Genomic DNA, 20,687 nt, shown 5'->3' on the forward strand with positions numbered 1-20,687 from the left:
CAATCACACATTCATCTATTCACTCCACCTATTCCTATATCACTAGCATGTAACTGGGTAATCCAGCGATTACAATCTTTGCAAACTTGCTTTTTAGTCTGCTACCTAGCTCCCTAAATTATTGTTGTAATCCCTCATCCCTCTTTCTACCTACATCATTGGTCCTGACATGAACCACGATCATCTGTTTGCTCTCCCCCTTCAGGATGTCCTGAAGACAGTGACACTCTTGACCCTGGCCCAAGGAGGCAACAAACAATGTCTACCTGTACTTTTCATTATTGAATCACCTACCACTATTGTTCCCCCTCCCTGTACAGCTGCAATCCCCAGGGGAATCATCACATGCTCCATTTTCTAACACACAAAATAAGTTTGAGATACGCACACCCTGGGGCTTTGCTGATTAACCATAAGCCACCCTTCTTTTGACTGATGGTTACCCACATCCCCTCTGTCTGTATTTCCTCAAAGCTGCAGATAACATCTAAAAACATACCATCCACACAAGTCTCAGCTTTGTGGGACGCACTGCTGTGTCTCCATCCAATGCTCAAGGGGATCGAAACCATTCAAAATGCCAGGAAATTCCAACATGCCTACATACTGTAGATTGTATGACCCATAGGCCCGTCCTCCTCTGTCAGTTCGTCATAGTCTTAAACGGACTCCCTTTATGTTAACTTTATTCTCTTTCCCCTGTCCTACTTTAAATTTATATTACTTTATTACATTGTACCTGCTGAACAGTCCCTAACAGCAGTTTCTTACCAGTCAATTAACTTAAGATTTTCTGTGATGTCATTTGTTTTGTTCAGCAAGACTGACTGCAGGACACTCTTCCTAGATTGCTTCATTGAGATGCACACTGCATGACACTCTTCCCAGAGTGCTTCACTGCAACACTGTCTGTGGGATGCTCTTCCTTTTGATGTTTTCTCCCCCCTTTACTTAAGAATAAAATGACATTAATGGAGCTCCTTAATTTTTTCTCTTCTCCTGAAAGATGTTTTAAAAGATTAGAATTTATTTATTTTCTACCAAGTATGAAAGTACATCAGAGCCAGAGTGCATGAAGAAAACCACATTCTATATTTGTGGGCTCAACTTATTTCTTTTAAAAAAGAAAAATCGCCAATCTTGCTGAACTTAAAATGGCTGAGACTGATCACCATGGTTTTTGATCAAAAAGGTTTGTTTGTGGATTTATTTTCAAATAATTGGAAATCAAAACCAGTGCTTAAGGAACATCCTTCAGCCTATCTTCAGCAAAGGTCAGAAGTAATAAAAAAAAGGAAAGGACTAAATCAATGTATTGCTGTCTCTGACTTAAGATGGGAAAAAGCAATCAGTCTAAAACTAACACCATTTCCCTTTTGCCTGTGACAATCCCCAATAATTGTCCACTCTACTTAAAAGTAAAGCCACAACACAAAGAGAATTTAAATTTCCAGTTTTAAAGTGACATAAGACAGTTGTAAGTGGAAAAAAGTTTCTAAATGATTGACACACTTCATAAAAAGTAGAAAATTTGCATTCTTTCAAAACCTAGCTTCCTTAGCTCCCAATCAGCTAGATATTCCTATGCTGACAAGCTATTTTTGGAAACCACATTCACTCTCCTTTGTAACCAGTCCCTTTTTCACCCCTCTCCCCCTCTGCAATCACTTGCTACTCCCCTGCTCTCCACCTTCGCAGCTACTGGCTTCTTGTCTTCATCTTCTCCCATTTTGTAGACATTTCCGTCCCCTCCCAATCTAACCAATCACTGTCACTTCACCCAACAGACTTGTCTTCTCCCCCCCGCCCCCAGGCTTTTTCACCCTTGAAACTTGCTTTTTACCACTCCATCAATATCAGCTGTTTCCTTCCCTCACTTGCTGCTGGTAGGTTCATCATTGAGCCAATAAGCAGCAGTTTGGGGAATGCAACAGTCTGTTATTGGAGGAGTAACTTTTCAAAATTTCGCTGTCCTATTTCTTGGTAACATTTCTGATTTCTCAACAGTGATCTATTTGGCCACTTTTAAGGATGACTTTGCCCACTGCATCTACATAAATTTTGAGCTCTTATTCCTGCTGAATCCATAATTACTTTCTTAATTATAAAAACAAATTCATACAAAAAGACTAAAATAGCACCACATCAAGGGTTGCTTCAGCAGTAATGTGAGATGAAGTCAGAAAAAAATTTGAACTGAGCTAAAAAATTGATGCAATAAAGGGTAACAGATAGCATTGAAGACTTTGTACATAATTATATTTTCCTTGAAGGGCATTCATGTTAGTAACAACAAACTGAAAAAAGTTAGTCAAGTTCTGATCTATCACAGTAGATAAGGTGGGATTCACATGTAACCTAGTTGATTCACCCAGAAACATGACCCTAGAATGACAACACAAGCCAAGACAATCAAAGACTAATTGTTTTATGTATGAATTATAACTATCAAAAAGTGAAATACCTCTTTAACTTGTTAGAGAAATACAAAACTTTGTCATGTGATAGGAACTGGGCGGTTCTAACATTTGCCAAACGTATGATCACTATACAATGTCTAGAGACTGCAACTAGAGTCTTGATTACTTGAGCGAGTACTTACAGAAGTTCCTACTAGTAAATGCTTACGAAAAAAAAATCATGAGAGAAACAATTAGGATTTTCTGAAGTCATTTCTCACTATTTTTGCCTTCATTCTCTCCTTTTTTTGCAGACATTTCTGCTCTATTCCCATCTAACTACTTACTTACCACTCACTTGCTGCTGGTAGATTCACCTGTGAACAAATATGCAGCAAGTCAGGGAATGCAACAGTCCACGATTGGAGGAGCAGCTCTTCTCAGAGTTTCTTAGTTCTACGTGGTTTCACATTGTGTAGTTGAAAAAAAAATAAACTCCTGGTCAAAATAATTTGGCATAATAACTACAACAATAAAACAAAATACATATTTCATACAATTTTTATTTGACAAAAACTGACCATTTAGTCCATGCGGCAAAATGATTGGTTACCACAGTCAGCTTCACAAAATTAAAATGGTCCACATTGCTACGCTCATCCAGGAAATAATCTGTATAAACATATTATGATTTTATGCCTGAATAAACTAAGTGTTAGAATCTTCATTAAAGAGCTTCCATACGGAGATCCCATTGAGCCAGCAAGGAATGGTCCTTTAAAACATGTGACTTATTAACATTTGTCTGCGAAAACATTATGCTCACTTCAAAATTCATGATTCATAACAGATTCCCAATGTGAATCAATTGAGTGTAAGGTATTTATTCCTTTGTTGAAAATGCCTTCAGAAGGATGTCTGCTGCCAAACCAGGAGTTAGATCGCCACTGACTACCATGTCTTCTATACTTGGAATCTGATTTCTGACAGCTGGATGGTTGCAGAAGTATTCTGTAACATTTTCTTTAATCAGACTCCACATCCATACTTTTTGTTGCTTTTGTCTTTTTATTTGCAACTCACCACTTTCTAGTAATGCGGCCTTGAATTTTTCTATTTTCTCCCAGAGTTCTGGAATCCCTTCCCCAGTTTTTGAAGACACACGTGTCACCTAAAAAGAACATATGTACATAAGAAATATAGAGGCAGTAGGCCATTTACCCCCTCAAGACAATCCTACCATTCTAGAAGATCATGTTAGACTTCCCAATGCCTCAACTCTTCTTTACGCCAGTTTCTCACAACCCTCATCTCCCCGATTCAAAATTCCTTCACTAATGGAAACATCTCAACATCTAACCGGGCAACCCCCTTCAGAATCTTGTAGATCACAATAAAGTCACCCTCATTCTTCTAAACCCTAATGAATGAAGGCCTTCATATTATAACACCAATCCTCTAGGAAAGATAGTCAAAATTCAATTTGCCCTCCAAATTACTTACGGTACCAGCATGCTTTTTTTTTGCGTTGCATGGTTGAGAACACCTTTATCCCTCTACTGCACTTTTTTAAGCTGCTCTTCATTTAAACAAAGGCTGCCTTTTGATATTGCCTTCCAAAGCATGACCTCATTTTCCTGAATTTAAATTCCATCTATTGGGTTTTTGCCATTCCCTCATTCTATCTACACACCACTGTAGATTTCTTATGTTGTTATTACAACATACCCTTCCCCAATTTTAGTATTAGGAGGAAATTTGGATAATTTACTCTGCCCTATGTCCAAGTCATTAATATAGATAGTAAAGATGTCCACTAGTTACATATTGCCAACCTAAAAAAGACTCACTAATTCTATGTATGTCTTCATCAATCCATGATAATATATGACCCTTAACACCATGTGTCCTGTCTTCTGCTTGCCTTTTATGTGGTACGTTATCGAATGGTTTCTGGAAATCCAACTGCATGCGAAGGCCTATAAGAAAAGGGGGAACGGGCAGGTTGGCCACTGTTGCCTCAGATGTTATGACCCCACTTGGAAAATGCTGAACTACAGTCAGTGATATACAGCACAGAAACAGACACTTTGGTCCAACTCATCGATGCCAACAAGATATTCCATACATTTCTAGTCCCATTTGCCAGCATGTGGCCCCTATCCGTCTAAACCCTTCCAATTCATACACCCATCCAGAAGCCTTTTAAATGTTGTAATCATACCTGCCTCCACCACTTTCTCTGTCAGCTCATTCCATACATGCACCACCTTCTGCGTGAAAAAGTTGCCCCTTAGGTCCCTTTGTATTTTTCCCCTCTCACCTTAAACCTATGCCCTCTAGTTTTGGACTACACCACCCTGGGGAAAAAGCCTTGTCTATCTACCCTATCCATGCCCCTTGTGATTTTATAAACCTCTATAAAGGTCACCCCTCAGCCTCCGATGCTCCAGGGAAAATAGCCCCAGTCAATTCTGCCTCTCCCTTTAGTCCAAGCCAAGCAACATCCTCAATCTTTTCTGAACCCCTTCACAACATCTCTCTCCTGTAGAAAGGACCAGGATTGCATACAATACTCCAAAAGTGGCTGAACCAATGTCCTGTATAGCCGTAACATGACCTCACAACTCCTACACTCAACGAACTGACCAATAAAGGCAAATGCCTTCTTCACTAACCAGTCTACTTGTGACTCCACTTTCAAGGAACTATGAACCTGCACTCCAAGGTCTCTTTGTCCAGCAACACACCCCAGCACTTTACCATTAAGTGCATAAGTTGTGCCCTGAATTGCCTTTCCAAAATGAGCACCTCACATTTTTCAAAATTAAACTCCATCTGCCACTACTCGGCCCATTGGCCCAACTGATCACAATCCCATTGTACTCAGAGGTAACCTTCTTCGCTGAACACTTCACTTCCAATTTTAATGTCATCTGTAAACTTACTAACTATACCTCCTATGATCCCATCCAAATCATTTACGTAAATGACAAAAAGCAGTGGACTCAGCACTGATACTTATTAACTAAGTGCTGTGTGAAAAGATTCTCTCGCATGGCACATTTACTTCTTCTGCAAATTACTTCAAATCGGTACCCTGTCGTCCTCAATCTTTTAAGGAGTGGGGATAGTTTCACCAAATATACTGGCCAGACCCATCATGATTTTGACTTAACTTCTTCAATCTATCCTGATCATCTTTGTAGTAAAATCTCTTTTCTCATTGTTTCTGTCTCATTCATTCTGGAGGTCTCTATTGTCTCCTAAATCTGAAAAATATTTTATCACATCACTAGGATTTAGGAATGCAGCAAAATGGGAATCATGCAGGAATTAGTCACAAAGATATACTGCAGTACAAGAAAAGCATGGGATTCAGGTAAGGGAGAGCATAGGGTGAAGTGGCAATGGCCAGAGAGGGGGATCAAGTTTCTTCCTGGGTGTCAATGAATATGAAACTAATTGGACTCTTGTGAAAACCCCTCTCTATCTCACTCACTAAAGTCCCATAAGGGAAAATATATCTGCTGTCTTCACCTTGTTTGGCCTACAATTCACCTGATGCATATAATGTAGTCAACTCTCGAACGATATAGCAAGGTTTTCTTGAACCAAACAGTTATAGGACCACTAAATAAAAAGAATAAAGCTGGGTAGACCACTTGGCATCTAGCTAAGCACTAGGAGGTAGCAATGGCACATCTGTCCTGTAATAAAAAGACCACCTTGCTAACTACCCAGGGATTTATGTCAAAGATGACAGTCATACTCATGAAATTGCAGCTTTCAGATAATGTAAAATGATTGCAGCCTCCTCAATCACAATCTCTGGGAATTTCAGTCTAAAGGACTGACCTGTTAGGAGGTGGTGACAAAGTACTGCGTGGTCACGAGGGAACTGATCCTGGAGCTCTGAACATCAACACTGATACCTTGAGACATTACAGGGTTCCGAGTAAACAAGAGATAGGCAAACTCCCGGCTTTCCACTTGAAAACATCCCTCAGCTAATAAACAGTATCCCTCTATACTGAACGTCACTTGAAAGCAATACGGAGGGTAACATGGGCACAGAACATACTCTGGGTGGGGGTTTTCACTATTCATCACCAAGGCTGGTTCAATGGAACAACTAGTGACAAGGGTCATTAAGTCCTGAAGGACACAGCTTCCAGACTGGACCTACAGATGGTGGTGAGGGAATCCAGAGGAACAAAAAAAAACTTACTTCACATCACCTTCACTAATTAACCTGTTACAGGTGAAGTAATCCACAATATTGCTAGTGAAAGCACTTGTGGAGAAGAAATCCTACATTCACAGTGAGAATTCTATCATGTTGTTTAGCACAATGACCATGCCAGAAGGGAAGAATTAACAGCAGTTCTAGCAGCTCAAAACTGGACATCCATGAGGTGCATTAGGCCATCAGAGCAACAGGAGAATTGAATTTAACTATAACCAGCCATATGATTGGAGACATGTACCTAGTTTGCTAGTACACCAAGAGATGAAACTTTGTTCAAAGAGAAATGCAGAACACATGCCAGGAGCAGCATCGCATATATTTAAAAATTAGATACCAATCTTGTGAAGTAAGAACACAGGATTATATGCATACCAAATAGAGGCAGAATGCAGCAGCCAAAGCAAGGTAACCCCACAACAAAGGATCAGATCAAAGCTCAACAGTCCTGCCACAATCAACCATAAACAGTGGAGAACAATGTTCCGTAAAGAGTCATATACCAGACTTGAAACATTAATTTTGTTTCTCTTTCCAAAGACACCTGCCAGGTTTGCTGATTTCCTCTAGCATTTTTTAAATTTTTATTTCTCAAAAAATGCTCTTGGGGATGAAGAACAAATGCTGGCCTTGCCTACAAAAAGGAACAAAGTAGATAGTACATTGAAAGGAAACAGCTGGAACATGAGTGAAATGATTGAATCGAACACGGAATGAATAGATGAGATGGATATGGGACCACTGAAGGAGGACATGTGAGATTAAGGCTGAGATCTGGGAAGGCCTAACTTTGGATTACAGCACAGCTCCCATTTGAGCGTAAGTTAAGAGATATTATTTCAGTATTTCAGTGTTTCAAGGTGGTAACTAGGAACAGATGAGGTGCTGAAATGATCAAAGAGATTGTGAACATCATTTACTTGAAATGAGAATCTGAACACTGTACAACCCCCAAGTCCTGCTGGAGATCGGGTTTGGGGATGGTACTAAAATTGCTTACATCAAAAAAAATCCATTCAAAACTGTCACACTAAGCATAGCAGTATGAACATACAAAACAGAAAATGCAGGCCACTGTCCCTTCAAGCCTGTTCGCATTCACTAAGATCAGGGCTAATCATTTCATCTTACAAATTTCACATTCGCATACACCTGATTTCGCTGCCTGACAAATAGTTATCCTATGTCTCAAGCGATCCATGAGGCAAGGTTATTGACAGAGGGTTACAATGTCTCCGAGACGAAATTTCTCTCAGTCCTGAAAGAAGTGGTCATAGCTATTGACTGACCTACAAAAGGAAACAAGATTAGTCTGTCCAGCATATCCTCATAAGTCAACTTATTCCAGGCATCAATACAGTAAACCTCTTCAGAGCCCCTACCAATGTGTTTACATTTTTGTTTTAAGAGTATTTGGGATGAGGATCACCAAAGCCACGTCAACTGAACAACATCTTTCTTACTTTTATGTTCAATTTCACTCATGAATAAAGGACAGCATCCCATTAGCCTTCTCGATTAGATGTTCTACTCAGATTGAGTGCATGTATTTGTAATGCAAGTATCTAAATCATTAATTGTGCAAAACTAATTTAGATTATAACTTATTTAAAGAGAAATCAATAGTTTAAATTCTGCACTTGAAGGCTTTCAAATAGGCTTATTTTCAAAGGGTGCACTGTGACAGCAGCCTAAGCAAGAACTAGTTGAAACTAACCTCATTCACTTGAGTGAGGCAGGCCCTGTGTGTTTGGAATATTGCTACAAGTAGCCAACCCAGTGTAACTGAACACAAAAAAGTATGACTTACAATAAAAATGGAATTAACCATCTTATGGAGTTCAGAGGAGAAAGAACCAGAGGTGCTTGGTTGACTACTGCCCTCAAAAAAAAAAAGCAGCTGACTGGTGAGTATTCTAGTCTTTAAATGTGAAAGTAAAACTACAGTTTGTTTCTAGGTTTCTGATTCTTTTCTCCTCTTACTAATAACATTTTAGGTATGAGACTGAAATTAATGCTGATATTAAAAAGTGAAAAACAGACACGGTGGCCCAGTGGTTAGAACTGCTGCCTCACAGCGCCAGGGACCCAGGTTCAATTCCACCCTCAGGCGACTGCCTGTGCAGAGTTTGCACATTCTCCCAGTGTCTGCGTGGGTTTCCTCTGGATGCTCCAGTTTCCTTCCACAGTCCAAAGATGTTCAGGCTAGGTGGATTGGCCAGGCTAAATTGCCCATAGTGCTCAGGGTTGTGCAGGTTAGGTGGGTTATAGGGGGATGGGTCTGGGTGGGATGCTCTGATGGTTGGTCTGGATTTGTTGGGCCAAAGAGGCTGTCTCCACACTGTCGGGATTCTATGAACTAAGATCATAAATCTAGTAAAGTGTGAAAAACAGGGATTAATTGTTAGAAAACTAGAATGATTTTAATTAGTAACTTCATTAACTACTACCAACTTGGCAGATCGGACCGTGTGCTGCAGCTGCAACATGGGGGAACTTCTGAATACCAAGGTAATCACATCTGGAGCAAGCGTTTCCAGATGGAGCAATTTCATATCTGAGTTGAATATTAGGAATCTGACTTATAGACAATATGCCGCATCAGAGAAGGGTAAAGCTGCCTGAGCATTTTGCTTCAGAAGGCAGCCATGCTCCTTTAAATTAGGTCATTCAAGTTTGGTTTGTGATTAAGGACAGTATGGTGCAATTATGGGCACAGCTATTGTGTGTACCAAAACACAGTTCTCAAAGCGCATCAGTCCCTGCAATTGTACAACTGTAGTATTGTTCTTGCGACCTATGTGGATAAGTGTGGGCACTGTAGGGAGGATGAGCAACCTGACCATGACACCGTGAAACAGGGAGCCTTTCAAGTTGAGTGAGAAAGTAGGAATGTAATGGAGTGAGGGGACACTCTTCTCTACAGCTGTGTGCATGATTTCTGAAGGCTGTATTCACTGCTGGAACAAGGGTAAGGATGTTGTCTCAGGGCTGGAGAGGAACTTGGAGGGGGGGGTGGAGGAGTGGTGATTGAAGCAGTTGTTGTCACTGACATTGGCTCTAACAGTGACAGGACAAGAGAGAAGCTTTTAGTGAAAGGTTATGAACAGCTAGGAGGTAAACTAGAAATGAGAATCTCCAAGGTTATGATCTCATGATTACCACTAGATCCAAGGCAAATTAGCATAGGATAAATAAATGAGTGAAATGTGTGGCAGAAGGATTGGTGTGGAAGGAATGGGTTTCAGCTCATGAGGCATTGACACTAGTACCGGTTTAGAAAGGTGATCTTCTGGTCAGATGGGCTTTACTTGAACCATGCTGGGACCAGTTCCTGGCAAATCAAACAACCAAGGCTCTGGGAGAAGCAGGTCAAGAAGTGAGAAATGTAGGCTTGCAAATCAAATGTATAAGGCAACATTTCAGGGTAGATATTTGGGCAATGCTATCTAGAGTGAAATAGCAAGGGGCAGAGTATAAAAACATAAGGAACAGTGTCAAATAGGTAAAAAGGAGGAACGAAATGTAATAAATCTTCTTTACTTGAATATGCATAGTATTCAAAATAAGATGAAAAAATTAACAGTATACAGAGGTCAATAACCATTATTGAGACATGGCAGCAAAGAGATCAAAGCTGGGAACTGAACAATCAGGAAAATGTAACCCTTCAAAAGGGCAGGTAGGAAAGAACGGGTGGTAGTGGCTTTATTAGCACAGGATGGAATTAATACATCGGCAAGAAGTGATCCTGTTTTGGATGATGTAGAATTCATGTTGGGGGGAGGCAAGAAATAACGAGGGAAAGACAACACTATTCCCCTTACAAGGTAGATATCCTGTAGGAGAACTACAGAAGTGAGGTTAGGGTGACAGCTCTTGACCATAAGACCATAAGACATAGGAGTGGAAGTAAGGCCATTCGGCCCAGCAAGTCCACTCCGCCATTTAAATCATGGCTGATGGGCATTTCAACACCACTTCCCTGCACTCTCCCCGTAGCCCTCGATTCCTTGCGAGATCAAGAATTTGTCGATCTCTGACTTGAAGCCAACGTCCCGGCCTCCACTGCACTCAGTGGCAACGAATTCCACAAGCCCGCCACTCTCTGGGTGAAGAAATGTCATCTCATTTCAGTTTTAAATTTACCCCCTCTAATTATAAGGCTGTGCCCACACATCCTAGTCTCCCCGCCTAACGGAAACAACTTTCTAGCGTTCACCCCTTCTAAACCATACATTATCTTGTAAATTTCTATTAGATCTCCCCTCAACCTTCTAAACTCTAATGAGTACAATCCCAGGATCCTTAGCAGTTCATCATACGTTAAACCTACCATTCCAGGGATCATCTGTGTGAATCTCCGCTGGACACGCTCCAGGGCTAGTGTGTCCTTCCTGAGGTGTGGGGCCCAAAGCTACATTCAACCAAGTGTGCCATCAAGGAGACCCTAGCAAAACTGGAAGCAATGGGTATCAGGAGCCAAACTCTCCAACGGTTGGAGTCATACCCAACACATAGGAATACAGTTATGGTTGTTACAGGTCAGTCATTTCAGCTTCAGGACATCTCTGCAAGAGTTCCTCAGGGTAGTGTGCTCGGCCGAACCATCTTAGCTGCTTCATCAATGAACATCCCTCCATCAGAAGGTCAGAAGTGGGGATGTTTGATAACTGCAGTGTTAAGCACCATTTGTGGCTTCAGATACTGAAGCAGTCCACGTTCAAATGCAACAAGATCTGGACAATATTCAGGCTTGGCCTGACCAGTGGCAAATCACATCCACACCCACAAATGCAAGGCTATCATCACCACCAATAAGAGACAATCTAATCACCGGCCCTTGATATTCAGTGGCATTTCCATCACGGAATCTTCCAACATCAACATCCTGGGGTTATCATTGGCCAGAAACTCAACTGGATTCACTACAAACACAAGTGGCTACAAGAGTAAATCAGAGGCTAAAATACTGCAGCAAGCAACACACCTCCTGACTCCCTAAAGCTTGTCCACCACCTACAAGGCACAAGTCAGGAACATTCCCCACTTGACAGGATGAGTTCAGCATCAATAATACTTAAGACAAAGCACACCGCTTAATTGGCACTACATCCTCAAGCATCCATTCTCTCAATCACCACTGCTCAGTAGCAGCAGTTTACACAAGATTCACTGCAGAAATTCACCGAAGATCCTCAGACAGCATCTTCTAAACCCATGATCACTTCCATCTGGAAGGACAAGGGCAGTAGATATAATAGAAACAGCATCCCACCTTCAAGTTCTCTTCTAGGCCACTCAGTATCCTGACGTGGAAATATATTGCACTTCCTTCACTGTCACTGTGTCAAAATCCAGGAATTACCTCCCTAATGGCATTGTGGGTGATTTTTGACTGCAGTGTTTGAGAAAGCAGCTCACCATCACCTTCTCAAGAGCAATTACGGACAAGCAATAAATGCTGGCCAGCCAGCAGCACTCTCATCCCACAAAATGAGCATTATCGTACCGTTTTTCCAGAAGACATGTACAAAACACATTAATCATAAATGACTTTAAGACTAATCTAGATTGGGAAAACCAAATAGGCACATGTAGCTACGACGAAGAATTTGGAGTGCATTTTGGACAGTTTCCCAGAACAATATGTTGTGGATCCATTCAGGGATCAAACGATTTTAGATATGATAATATGCAATGAAGCAGGCTTAATAAATGATCTCAGTAAAAAACAAAATCCTCTGGAGAACAGAGACCAATAACATGGTAAAATTTAGCATTCAGTTTGAGAGTGAATAACTTGAGTTGGAAACAATGTAACTAAACTTAAATAAGAATTACAAAGGGATGAGGGCTGAGTTAGGTGGAATGGACTACGAAAGAAGTTCAGCATGATGGCAATTTGTAACTAGAGGACTGCCATAGGGATCAATGCTGGGCCACAATTATTTATAACATAAATCAATGACTTGGATGACACATGTGAATATGCTATAGCCACATCTGTGAATTACAAAAATAGGTGGTAAGACATAAAGGGAATTGGCGAACACGTGGCAGATGCAATATAATGTAGGAAAATGTGCACTGTAGCTAGAAAAATAGAAGAACTGAATATTATTAAAGTAAGGAAAGTTCCAACCAGTGAAATTTGGCAGTTCTAGCGCATAAATCAAAACGTTGGTGTGCAATTTCAGCTCATAATAGGAAAAGCAATGGACTGCTGGCCTTTATTTCAAACAGAGTGAAGGAGAAAAAAAAGGGAGGTTTTGCTAAAACTATACAAGACACAAGTCAAACTATAAACAATCCGGTCCTTTAATTTAAAGGAAGGATACACTGGAATTGGATGCAGTCCTGGAAAGGTTCATTATGTTAATCTGGGGTGTGGAGAAATTTCCTCCTGAGTAGAGGTTGAATAAGTTGAGCTTGTACACGTTGGAGTTTAAGAGAAAGACAGGAGATTTTGTTGAAACAAAGATTCACAGGGGGCTTGACAGGGGAGATGCAGCCAGGCTGTTTTTCCTTGTGGGAGATTGTCACAACAGAGGGCATAATGTCAGAGTAACGAGTTAATCACTTGTGACAGAAATGAAGAATCTTTTTCGGAGGGTTGTGAATCTATGGAATTCTTTATCACAGAACATACCGTGATGAAAGGCACATATTTTACATATATTTTAGTTTTGGAATTTGGATTACAAAATAGATGTATGATGAATGTTGGTTATTTCTGTGAAGGATTTTCTTCAAATAAAATGATCAGTGTCCTTATGAAACAGTGACCTAGTATTTATCACACAGCAAGGGGCTACAAAGCCTGTGGTTTTAATGGAAAGATGTTTATATTGGTAGGCTAGGAAAATTAGACTAAACATGCAGAACCAGTTTGTTTTTAGTGCAGAAGAATTTAAGACAAGTTTCTGAATTGAACTCAAATAAAAAAACAAGTTTTTCAGTTCTGTTCCCAAGATTCCAGTGTTGAATTTAGAAGTTTAGTCTCTTTCCTGGAAAGTTTAGGACAGTTCAGACAACAGTTACTTAAGAGTTTAGCTTGTAAAACTTCCAAACATGAGTGTTTAGTTAGAAATCTATAAGTTATTAGCACCGAGAAACATTAGCCTCTCTGATTCTGCAGACTACGTTTCTGGAGGAGGCGATGGCCTAGTGGTATTATCGTTGGTCTATTAATCCATAGACCCAGATTATGTCCTGGGGACCTGGGTTCAAATCCTGCCGTGACAGATGGTGGAATATAAATCCAATAAATATCTGGAATTAAGGGGGTAATGACGACTGTGAATCCATTGCCAATTGTTGGAAAAATCCATCTGGTTCATTAATGTCCTTTAGGGAAGGAAACTGCCATCCTACCCTAATCTGGCCTACATGTGACTCCAGATCCACAGCAATGTGGTTGACTCTTAATTGCCCTCTGCCCGTTCAGTGAATGAATAAAAAAAAAATTTGTGGAAAAGATATTTATCGCAAACTTCACCACTGTGCAGCGTCCTGACCACGCTGCTGATGAAACTACTCAAAATTATGAGCAAAAGCAAAGGCTTTTTTATCTCAACACACTATAGCACAATTTCTCACTAAAAATTTTCAGAACGATTCAAAAAGCATGACTTTTGATACCAAGTGGAATGTATGCTAGAAATGGATTTGGACCTTATGTCACAGACTAATCTTGAAAATACCTGTTCTTATAGAACATGCCTATTGAGGAAGTTCTGCTGAAAGCCTCAGATACTGGATCAGCCAACCTTCTATCTGTGAAGCAAAATGAGCAACCCACCAAATAACTGGCATGAGAGCCACTGTGGAAGTTACGCTTTCATCAACAAGGTGCCTGTTTTAGTCAATTCTTTGCAATTTTTTTGTAGGCTGGGAAACTCTGAAGCACTGCTTACTGATTTAACAGATTAATTAACATCAGTTCTTAAAAATTCTTCACTATTCCTTGCATGAAATAGGACAGAATCTGCATAAATGAAACCCTAAAATGCTTGCAGGGTTGAATAATAATTTTGCAGTACACAGTGGACAGAATAACTCCAAGGTAACCTGCAGAGAGCCAAGGACCAAGAGCCCAAATGCAGATGCAGTTTTGTACATCCATTGTACACACCACTATGATGATCTGGGCTTCAATCTAACAAGAGCTGAAGATGCAGAGGTAACAAGAGAACTTTAGTCATTTTTCTATCAGTGAAAGAAACACAGATCTTTTGTTCATCAGCAAGAGGCAGCTAACAGTAAGAGACAATAGTTGAGATGGTGAACCATCATTGCCTTCCAGTTACCTCCCTCAGAATTATGAAGGAGATAGTAGGAGCTGCACATTAGTGTCAACGTCAGATGGCTGGAATCACCTGAGACAAAAAGGGGATGAATGCAAGTCTCAAGATGCCCAACATTAAAACCCAGCAGCTTGCTGCCATAACCTCTGACACTTAAAGTTCAACAGTTCAAGATTTCCAATGCAGTGACGACTACATATAGGCACCAAAACTGGTTAGATTGTAAAGGACACAACAGAGCAGTTCTGCATGGTGTTATGAGAGAATTAATATACCTCCCTTTCTTCCCTCGATTACAACGCCTCTTCCATCGAAGTCAGTCAGTCATTGATAGCTTCAATTGAAAGCCATTTATAACGCAATGTGATTTAAGATTCACAGGCAGTTGCAGAAAAATTCTGTCACTTGTTTTATTTCAAAAGGTATCCTAAATGACAAAAGAATGCACACAAGGAAGCAACTGCACCAACAGTAAATGGAAAAAAAATTAATGTGATAGCTCTCAACTATAGGAAAAAAAACCCAACTTACAATTTTTGACGATCCAAGTTTCAATGACTTCGACTTTAAAGCACGTAGTCATGAATAAAAGAGTATTATGCAAAGGGCCACACAAGCTTGGACTGTAGTATTAGAAAAAGCAGATCTTTCTACCACAGAATCAGTTTTTAAATGCCTGGATGTATCTACCTAATTGAATGATACTTACGCAGTAAAGGAGAAAATGCTTAAGTGCATGGCAAAGGTCAGTTCGCATGTTCAAAATACGGAATATATTCTATTTTCTAATGAATGTCATGGGTGAACAGAATGAACACAAAATTTTGAAAAGCAGTCTATTTGTTAGATACAATAAAAAAAATTAGACTTCGCATTTGCAGGGGCAGAGGTATCCCGAATAAAGATCTGTGGAGCAGTGAAGCTTTAAAGAGAGAGTAAAATGTGCCCTTGGTACAGAACTACAGTTTGAAGAAAACTAAATATGTAACTAGTAGCTGCTATATTTTATGGCATAGAACTTGCGTTTTCCTGTCTATAAAAAGTATTAAAGTGGTTCATGAGCAAGTCTAGGCAAGCGTACATAGTCCACATTTAGCACACATTACCTTTGTCTTCCAGTTCTTCGACTGATTACGAAGCAACTTCAGCGCACTTGTGTATTCAGCTTGCATCCTTCTAGCTGGAACAACGAGGTCTCCATCAGCTTTCGTTATAACAACTAAATCTGCCATCTCTATTATACCACGTTTAATACCCTAATGAACAAAAAATTTGAATTACTTTGGTATAACAAACTTCACCACAGAGGAAATGATATATTTTTATTTTTATATATTTTAAAAGTTCAGTCCTCTTTAATGATTTTCTCTCCACCTGTCCTTTGAAGGAACATGGTTAAATTAATCCACCTATAGTATACACTCTTGGCCATTAACTATCTAAGAGCTAGGGCAGTGGGATTGGCAGGCTACTCAACTAGTTGAGACATTACAGCTGAACATACATAGTTCATACTTTATAGAACAAACAATTAATATTCACACATATGCAATTCCACAATTGTGACTATTGATGGGAATGCTTACTGATTTTCCTCTCCCCAACTTGGGCATAGATGTCAACTTTTATTTTCCACATTAGGTGAGATGTGCTAATTTAACAGCCAATTTACTGGGAACCCCTTTAAGTCACTTGGGTTCCCTCAGAAGCCACTTAACTTGAATTTGGAAGCAAAGCTATTGCTCAATGATGTGCAAGCAAGCAACAGCAGAATGTCTGAGGCTCCAACACAAAGTATAACTATTTGGAGGCTTCAAATTTAAAGTTTTAAATTATTTTCCTTTCTCTGTTTCCCTGTTGCACACCAACTTCACTTCCAGGAGTGCACGTAATGTTCTTGTCTATGAAATATTCCAATGCTGCCAAATGCACACTTTTGTGTTCCTTATTAACAGATTTGTTTTTATTGGACAAGGCTGATTTTACATTATACCCTTTACTCTTCCCCAGAATCGAAAGCAATTTGCCACTTTCCGACAACAACTAGACAATTTCTTCAAAGTGCATCTCATCACTTGTCAGCCTAATGTCCAAGTAATTTAGCATGAATATCTTGGGGATAACAAATATAATTCTAAATGAGAGGAAGAGCTTACTCATCACATTTCTAATTTCTAATTTTAGAACTGATAACTTAAAGAGTCATCTATGCATATTAGTGATACAAATCAGTAAAATAGAAGCTTGACATTTTAGCAAAGTCGACGGGGAAAGAAAATATTCACATGCTACCTCTGGAACACAACTGCCCCCGCATTTTAGAAAAGTGTCTAAATTTCCAAAGTTCCAGCTTGGTGCTGAAATCCTTTCTAGGAATATAATTTAAACTGTCAATTTAACATGTCTTACAAAAATTTTAAAACATTAATACCCTGCTGCTGAATTCATTTAATCAAAATTAAATGTGCACAACCGAAATTATATTTTTATTAGTTTAAAACAATAAGGTCAATATGGATTCATTCTACAAGTAGGCAAGTACTGGCATACAGTCCAACAAAACTTGGGTAAAAAAAAAATTATCAAGTGACTATAATCACGATTTAAAACAACAAAAGTAATGCAAGAATTAACTCCACATAAAATCTCCAACAACTTTCCAAATGATTCGTTTGATTTTATACAAAAACTACGAAGATACTGCAGGTTTGAGTCATATTACATGCCAAGTATCAGGCAAAACATTTTAACTAGTCTCAGAATCTCTCAATCAGGGACAGGGAAAGGTAGGAAAAATATAAATGCAACAATACAATCTCAAAGGTGAGGCCATAACTTAAAGGAAAAGTAAGGGTACCTGTGCAATAATCAGCAGAGTTTTAAACACAAATCAACTGAAAATCTCAAGTTTATTCTTGGTCCATTCCCTTCAAATGCAATGAACCCAAACAATTTTGAAATATTTGTTGGATTTTTTTTTCTTTGATTCACAGGATACGGGCATCACTGGCTAGGCAGCACTTATTGCCCATCCCTAATTTCCCAGAGGACAGTTAAGAATCATCCACATTGCTGTGGGTCGAGAGTCACATGCAGGCAAGACCAGGTAAGGATGACAGTTTCCTTCCCTAAAAGACATTAGTGAACCAGATATTCCGACAAGTGACAATGGATTCATGGTCATCATTAGACTGTTAATTCCAGATAGTTATTGGATTCAACCCGGGTCCCCAGATCATCTGAATTAACTGTCCGGCAATAATATCACTAGGCCAACTACCCCCTCCAATAATGGTAGTAATAATTTAAATTAAAAAGAACTTGAGAAAGTTTCAATTTTGTCTAAATTCCACAAATCAACCATTAATTCATTAAAACGTACAACAGCTTGCATCTCACCTGCAATTCATCTCCTCCTACGGGTGGAATTAATAATATCAGCATATCCACCATGTCTGCTACTGCAAATTCAGACTGGCCCACACCTGCAAAAAAGGAAAACACCATACTGACACTGTCGCATTGAATACGTTCTTGTAAAACTATATTATGAGTAGGATAGGCCATTCAGACAGTCACGCTTGCTCTGCCATTTAAAATGATCACGGTAGATCGAATACATCAAAACCTTTTACTTACACCATTTTATAACCTTTTATGGGATGTTCAAAAAAAAAATGCATCAACCTCTCTGTTAAATAAGATAGAGCCTCCTCTGGGGTGCAGAATTCCAAAGAAACTCTCATCTGTACTAAATAGCATCCGCCATTTAATTGCAGAGTAAATATCTGTATTTAGCTTGTCTATTCCTTGAAGTATTTTGTAGATTTTAATGATATCACCCATCATTTTTCAAAATTTTATAAAGAATACAGGCACACCATTAATCTTTAATCAAAATGCACCTTATTCTTATAAGACTGTTAAAGAATAAGGAGAATTGGTATAGCTTTACTGCTGAAATACTTAAGAAGATTACATATTATTTAACCACTAATCATCAACTGTTTCCATATAGGCAGCACCCCTTAAACACATACTTGGCAAAGACAAAGACAACTTAGCAACACAGTTACTATTCACACGTGCTGTCTCTCCTAACCAGTAAAACAAAACAACAAAAAAAAAATCTGCCCTTTTTAATTTTTTTAAGACGAAGCCTCTCTAAGTCTTCACTCTAGTAGCAGAGAACAAGCTTTCAGCCCCAGCAGCCAGCAAAAACCTGCACCACTAGCTGAAAGCAAAACTAAAGTCTTTGATGCTGTATGAGCTTGATCCGACCCACTCATGATTCTTTGTCTTACTGAAGTGGGGGGAAAATATTGATAACTCAAAGGTAGTAGGAATTGCAGATGCTGGAGAATCTGAGATAACAAGGTGCAGAGCTGGATGAAAACAGCAGGCCAAGCAGCATCAATTGAGCATGAAAGCCGATGTTTCGGGCCTAGACCTTTCTTCAGAAATTTTTGAAGGAGGGTCTAGGCCCGAAACATCAGCTTTTCTGCTCCTCTGATGTTGCTTGGCTGGCTGTGTTCATCCAGCTCTGCACCTTGTTATCTATGGAGAACTCAAAGCTGTTTACCAACTGCCTGTCCAAAGGAGACATTTTGGTACCACTGTGACAACACCTGTCTGTAAGAGAAGGAGGTCAGAACGCGTCTCTTTAAAAGGCACAGCATTGTCACAAAACTTTGTTTTTCTCCACAATGGCAACAAAATAAGGAGACCAAAGCTGAAACAGTACACCAGGTACAGTTTACCAAGCTCCAGTAGACACTGAAGCTAAATTTACTACTCCTGCTTGGAAATCTTTTTGTGATAAAGACTAAAATTCCATTGGCATTTGCAATATCTTGCTGCACTTGCATGCTAGCCTTCAGTGATTTACTGACAGGGACATTAAATCCCTTTGCATATCTACACATTTCAACCTCTCACCATTTAAGTAGTATTTTACACATCTAGTATTCCTATCAAAAATCGATATCCCTCAAATTTTTCCATATCGGTCAGCATGTTGCCTAATCACTAAGCCTGCCCAAATGCTCTTTTAAAATCATTTTGCATCTTACTCTGCAAATTTGGAAGTGTTACATTTGGGTCCCATATACAAATAATTGATGTAAATTGTGAACTGCTGAGGTCCTACGACAGATCTTTTGTAGCATCGCAGTCATTACTGTCTGCCAACAAGAATAACGCATTTAATCCTACTGTTTTCTGTCCGTTAGCCAATCCATAACTCATGCTGGTACATTATATTTTATAGCATCTGCTTTAATTTTGCTAGCCAACTGCCTGTGGCAGACATTATTAAAATCCTTCTGAATGTCCAATCATATTATATTTTTAGGAGTCAGTTAGCTCAGCTGGCTGGAAGCTAGTTTGCGATGCAGGGCAATTCAATTCCTGCAAGACCTAGTTTATCATGAAGGATTCTCCTACACAACCTCTCCAGGCTAAACCACCACCTGTTGGGTCTTTCTAATGAAACCGCAAACCTATGGTCCTTGGGGACTACAGTAAAATTTATTGGTCTTCTGAGGATTTTACAGAATTTTGAACATTCATCTGAACAACTTAACATTAAGGTTAAAATGCCACACTTTTAATAATGCAACATTTATATTTATGCTTACATTAGAAAGAAAATTAAAAGTCAAAACCACCATTAGTTCACAATACTGACTGCATAAGTTGATAAACGGAGTCAGTACTCGCGCTGGTAAA

General features: G+C 39.4%; 1 protein-coding gene across 1 annotated transcript in view; it reads right to left on the reverse strand.

The window, feature by feature from the left end:
* Nucleotides 1–2,951: 2,951 nt before the first annotated feature.
* Nucleotides 2,952–20,687, reverse strand: part of mmaa (metabolism of cobalamin associated A) — a 49,175-nt gene continuing 31,439 nt past the window's right edge. The window contains exons 4-6 of the mRNA XM_048540590.2: nucleotides 18,357–18,442; nucleotides 16,064–16,213; nucleotides 2,952–3,570 (exon numbers count right to left, since the gene is read on the reverse strand). Of these exons, the coding sequence (XP_048396547.1) occupies nucleotides 3,283–3,570; nucleotides 16,064–16,213; nucleotides 18,357–18,442 (524 nt within the window). The 3' untranslated portion in view covers nucleotides 2,952–3,282. The remainder of the gene's footprint in view (nucleotides 3,571–16,063; nucleotides 16,214–18,356; nucleotides 18,443–20,687) is intronic.

Source organism: Stegostoma tigrinum, chromosome 1, assembly GCF_030684315.1.
Source record: "Stegostoma tigrinum isolate sSteTig4 chromosome 1, sSteTig4.hap1, whole genome shotgun sequence".
Taxonomy (NCBI): Eukaryota; Metazoa; Chordata; class Chondrichthyes; order Orectolobiformes; family Stegostomatidae; genus Stegostoma; species Stegostoma tigrinum.